Consider the following 5,750-nt stretch of genomic DNA (forward strand, 5'->3'; position numbering starts at 1 on the left):
AAAAAAAAAAAAAAAAAAAAAAAAAAAAAAAGAAAAGAAAAAGCCATCTGGAACACTATAAACTGCTCTGAACAGGTTTATATGAACCAATCAAACAGAAGTAGCTGGAAAAATTACTCTAGATTCAGGAACAAAGTCTACTGGCTCTCATCTCTCCACCACCCTTTTAAACCATAAAAACAATACAATACCACCTAAGAATTTTTTTAATTTAAGTCATTTTTAATTCTACCACCCAATATAATAGATTTTAATTTTTCATTATTATCTTCCAGTCTTGGCCCACATGCATGCATTGCTGCAATCGTGCACATTGATTTTTGGTTTTTTTTTTTTTTAAACTTTCCTATTTTAAACATAAACAGAAAATTTCAGAAACATAAATTTGGGGTTCTGGCTGAGCACTATGGCTCATGCCTGTAATCCCAGCATTTTGGGAGGTTGAGTGGGAGGATCGCTTGAGCTCAGGAGTTTAAGATCAGCCTGGGCAACATAGTGAGACCCCCATCTCTACAAAAAATTTAAAAATTAGCTGGGCATGGTAGCATGCACTTGTACTCCCAGTTAGTTGGGAGGCTGAGGTGAGAGGATCGCTTGAGCCGGAGAGGTTGAAGCTGTAGTGAGCTGTGATGGCACCACTGCACTCTAGCCTGCGTGATGGAGCAGGACCCTATTTCAAAAAAAAAAAAAAAAAAAAAGTATTCTGCCTTTTTCATTTAACAATACCAAATTTTGCTTTTCCTATCTAGTTTTCATAATCTAAATCTTTAACAAGTGCCAAATACACCACTGAAATTTAATACCCTAATTTATTTAGTCACCACTGTACTAGTACACAGACTGGTCCTACTTTTAGTACTGTAGGTACTGGTATTGGTCTAGTATTCTTCAGTCACACCATGCTGCTTAACAAGCACCTTACTTTATGCCTATAGCTTTTTTCCCCCTTCTTCTAGTGAATTATTTCCTAAGAAAGGTTCCTGAGGGAATGAAAAGACAAACATATCAGCAAATTTTAATGTTACTTGACATGTACTGCCAGATTGTTTTCCCAAATACTTGGTATAACGGTCCTTGTAAAAGCTACATCATCTAATGCCCACTAAGTGGTACAGGATCCAACTGTAGGTACCATCTGGGAATTCAGGGACCTAAGAAAGGCTCCTTTACCTCTTCCAAAGCACCTGCAGGTCCCAAAAGGGCAAGTACTTGATCATGTGCAGGGGATGCCTGATGGGATGGTACCTTCAGAAGGAGGGCAGTTCCTGCCCTGATGTCTGACTAAACGCAGCAAGTAGATTGGCAGCAGCTCACCAGAAGACCTTTCTATATGGCTCCAATAAACATGGTGGAAGGCAAAGTACTTTAATCAATATGATGACGGAACCACTGACCTAGATGATAAAGCCTAAAAGAAACAGCAAGTTTCTAAAACTCTGAAGGTATCCAAAAGCCCAAGGCCTCTACTGTAGTCACCAGCACCTGAAATATTGCCTCTGTCTGGGCAACTGCCCAGCCAGAATCAGAAACAGCATGGTAGAGCTGGAAGTACCCCCCAGGACTACTTAGTTTGAGCTCCTGATTTGCAGTTGAGAGAAGTGGGCCTAGATAGGCCAGGTGCCCCTCCTAGGGGAGCAGAGCAAGGGTTCGTCAGAGCCAGAGCTCTAGAACTCAGGTCTCCTGATGGCCACCAGCTTGCACTCCACCGCCTTGCTAAATCCTGACCTTGACCCTGGCCATAGCAATGCATACCCACTCTGCTCCCACTCCCACGTGTACACTGCAGGCGGATTTCAATGACACACCACACTGCCAAACACGGAAACTCACCTTGGAAACTCAGCTCATAGTTCTGTGAGCCCGCCTGAAATTGCACAACTCCCCTCGGACAGGATTGATAGAGAGACTCCAGGTATAAAGAGTCGATGTTTGAATTCTTCTGATTGTCTTTCTAATTGGAAAAAAAAAGTAAAAGGTAAAGAGTTCAGGGTAGGTTTTTAGGAAATCTCGACCGTTATATGATTTCATTTTAGTAACGATGTGAACAGGAGTGCATTTTGCTTCCCAAACCAGATTGTAAGAGCTTCCAGCTCAGGGCTATGTCACAAACTTCTGTGGTCTTCTCCATCATGGTACCTAAGAGTCTATCCTGCAGAAACTCACTACACGCTTGGGGGATGCCTGAAAAATGTAGCTTTTTGCAATACTCTTTTACAGCAGCCAAATGTGCAGAGCAACCTGCATCCCCTTTTTTGTGATGCTGCGTCAGCATCTGCCATCTAACAGAATCTGACACTGACTCTTACATGAAATAGAACATTATGGGCTATTCTAGCCATGCACAGTTTACAGTTGTCATGAGGGGAAGTAAAGAAAGACCATCTTCTCCTCATCCAAACTCCAATAGTTGCAGTGTTCAAATATAAACAACCGAACCCTCTCCTCTGTCCTGAACCAGAGTAAGTAAACAAAACTGGCCAAGCCTCCTGCTAGCCAACTAACTGAAAATGCACTTGGATTTGCCACTAACAGGAGCTATAATGAAAGGGATGAGACGGCTGGGTACCGTGGCTCGCGCCTGTAATCCTACCACTTTGGGAGGCTGAGGCGGGTGGATCACGAGGTCGAGAGATCACGACCATCCTGGCCAACATGGTGAAACCCTGTCTGTACTGAAAATTCAAAAATTAGCCGGGTGTGGTGGCGGGTGCCTGTAGTCCCAGCTACTCGGGAGGCTGAGGCAGGAGAATCACTTAAACTCGGGAAGCGGAGGTTGCAGTGAACCAAGATTGTGCCATTGCAGAGCCTAGCGACAGAGCGAGACTCCATCTCAAAAAAAAAAAAAAAGAAAGAAAGAAAAGAAAGAAAAGAGGAAGGAAGGAAGGAAGGAAGGGAGGGATGGAGGGAGGGAGGGATGGAGGGAGGGAGGGAGGAAAGAAGGAAGGAAGGGATGAGGCATACCCCCCAAATGTAAAGCTATAATCTCTAGTCTCAAAGCATATAGAAAGCATGCAAACATCAGAATGGGTGGGTAAAAGGGAAATGAGTTGATTTTAGCAAGGGGGCAGGCTAGGCCACTGATCCACTACCCTCATTCCAGTGGCCAGGGTGGCCGATCAGGGCAGACTAGATGTACACCCCTAGCAGCAGGGGTTCCCTGTATATAATGGTGAGGAGACACTTGTTTCCTGTGATCTAGAACAAAGGAGTTAATGAAAGCAAATTTTTTCCAGGCAGCCGTGGTGGGGAGGGGCTCATGGTTCCTTTTTTTAATGACATTCCAGACTCTTGGGCTTTCAGCTAGACCCACACCCCTTCCTCTTCCCTAATGGAAATGCCTGCTGGTTGTAAGCAGAGGGCAACAGAATGAAAGTGTCTAAGGAAAATGTCCTGGACAGAGAAAGGCCTGAGCTGGGTCTCTTTATCCTGGAGTGGAGCATGGCGGGACCAGAAAGCAGTGTTCAAATATTTGTACACAGGGCAAAGTGGGAATAAACTTGAACATGTTTCTCGAGGTAGAATCAGTACAAAGGGTGGAAGGGACAACGATGCTGACTTTAGCAGAATGTTCTAACTTACAGCAGCCAACAATTAATTCATATCATGAAGATGCTTGTTGCCACAGCTGTGTGGATAGTATCTATCAGAGTGATTGTAAAAGAGATTGCTGCTGTGATTCGATGGTGCCTGGTAAACCCTATGCCTTCCTTGAGCAAAACACTTCTGGCATGATGTGGGGCAGGTGGAACAGCTTTGGCACCTTGACATCCCCTGGTTTGACCACTAACTGAATCGCTTCAGTTAGTGGTCATCAATATGATGACCAATCGTCATCAATATGATGACGGAACCACTGACCTAGATGATAAAGCCTAAAAGAAACAGCAAGTTTCTAAAACTCTGAAGGTATCCAAAAGCCCAAGGCCTCTACTGTAGTCACCAGCACCTGAAATATTGCCTCTGTCTGGGCAACTGCCCAGCCAGAATCAGAAACAGCATGGTAGAGCTGGAAGTACCCCCCCAGGACTACTTAGTTTGAGCTCCTGATTTGCAGTTGAGAGAAGTGGGCCAATTTCCCATCCCTACAGCTGAAGCACTGTATCCATCCACTGCCTGCTCAGCTCTGTAAAACCCACTCTGTTCCTCACTTAAAAGGCCAGAGACTTTCAAACTTTGACATAAACGTGAGTGCCCCAGAGATCATATTAAAGTGCAGATATGATTCTGGGAAGTTGGGGACAATTTAGATTCCATACTTCAGCCAGCTCCTGGGTGACGCTGAGGCTGATGCTGTTGGTCTGTGGACCTCACTTTGACTAGCAAGGCTCTAGGGTCTAGACCAGTGCTGTTCACTAGAACATTCTGTGGTGATGAAAATGTTCTCTGCACTGTCCTATATGATATGTAGGGGAGGCAAAATTTCTTTCTTTCTTTCTTTCCTTCCTTCCTTCCTTTCTTTTCTTTTTCCTTTTCTTTTTTTTTTGAGACAGGGTCTCCCTCTCCCTCTGTTGCCCAGGCTGGAGTGCAGTGACACAATCTTGGCTCACTGCAACCTCTGCCTCCTGGGTTCAAGGGATTCTCCTGAGTAGCTGGGATTACAAACGCATGTCACCACACCCCAGCTAATTTTTGTATTTTTAGTAGAGATGGGGTTTCACTCTATTGATCAGGCTGGTTTCGAACTCCTCAGGTGATCTGCCTGCCTCGGCCTCCCAAAGTGCTGGGATTACAGGCGTGAGCTACAGCACCCAGCCAGGGAAGCAAAATTTCACCTCTCCCCTTTTACAGTATTTTGGCTGGATCTGAGCATTAAATTGACATAAGATCACAAGAGGAATGACAGTGGAGACTCAGGATAGGGCAGGTTGGGAGGGGAGTAGATGATGAAAAATTACTTAATGGGTACAATGTATGTTATTCAGGTGAGGGACACCCTAAAAGCCCTGACTTTACTACTAGGTAATCTATGCATGTAACAAAATTACATTTGTACTCCATAAATTTATATACAAAAAGACCAACAGGAGAAAAGCATACACGTTCATTTAATACAAGTTTTATGTGGCACAGGAGACTTCACAAGAAAGTGAAGACCTAAAGCTGCAGTTAGAGATAAACACTTGTATTGAATTAGACAAAGAGTCATAGATTATGAAAATGGGATGAGGCAAAGGGGCTTTGGCTAGGGAAGTTAATTTGGTAGAGAAGTGTCCAGGAGGATGAAGATTTGCCTAATAGGATTTGTTTGCACAGGTTTCCTGGCCCTGATGATAAGAATGCTACTTTCATTCTGGTATAGGGAGGACCTCTTTCTTTATTTTTTATTATTATTATTATTTTGAGACTCAATGAATCTCTCTCTGTCACCCAGGCTGGAGTGCAATGGCATGATCTCAGCTCACTGCAACTTCCACCTCCTGGGTTCAAGCAATTCTCCTGCCTCAGCCTCCTGGGTAGCTGGGATTACAGGCATGCGCCACCACGCCTGGCTGATTCTTGTATTTTTAGTAGAGATGGGGTTTCACCATGTTGGCCAGGCTGGTCTCCAAATCCTGACCTCAAGTGATCAGCCCACCTCAGCCTCCCAAAGTGCTGGGATTACAGGTGTGGGCCACTACGCCTGGCCAGGGAAGAACATCTTTCACATGGGAATTTCATCTCCTGCTTTTAAGTAACAGAAGGTCAGAGTGATCATCTTGCACCTGCTGTTTTTCAAGTGCTTTTAACTCAAAATAGTCAATATGCCAGAG

The 5,750-nt window shown here is 44.4% G+C and overlaps 1 protein-coding gene across 2 annotated transcripts in view; it reads right to left on the reverse strand.

Moving 5' to 3' along the window:
- The window catches only part of ZC3HAV1 (zinc finger CCCH-type containing, antiviral 1), a 69,597-nt gene that overhangs the window by 17,981 nt on the left and 45,866 nt on the right, over positions 1 to 5,750 (reverse strand). For both annotated transcript variants that reach the window (XM_023190070.3, XM_023190071.3), the window contains exon 8: positions 1,831 to 1,951. In XM_023190070.3, coding sequence (XP_023045838.1) covers positions 1,831 to 1,951 — 121 coding nt within the window. The remainder of the gene's footprint in view (positions 1 to 1,830; positions 1,952 to 5,750) is intronic.

This window comes from Piliocolobus tephrosceles, chromosome 8, assembly GCF_002776525.5.
Source record: "Piliocolobus tephrosceles isolate RC106 chromosome 8, ASM277652v3, whole genome shotgun sequence".
In the NCBI taxonomy this organism is placed as follows: domain Eukaryota; kingdom Metazoa; phylum Chordata; class Mammalia; order Primates; family Cercopithecidae; genus Piliocolobus; species Piliocolobus tephrosceles.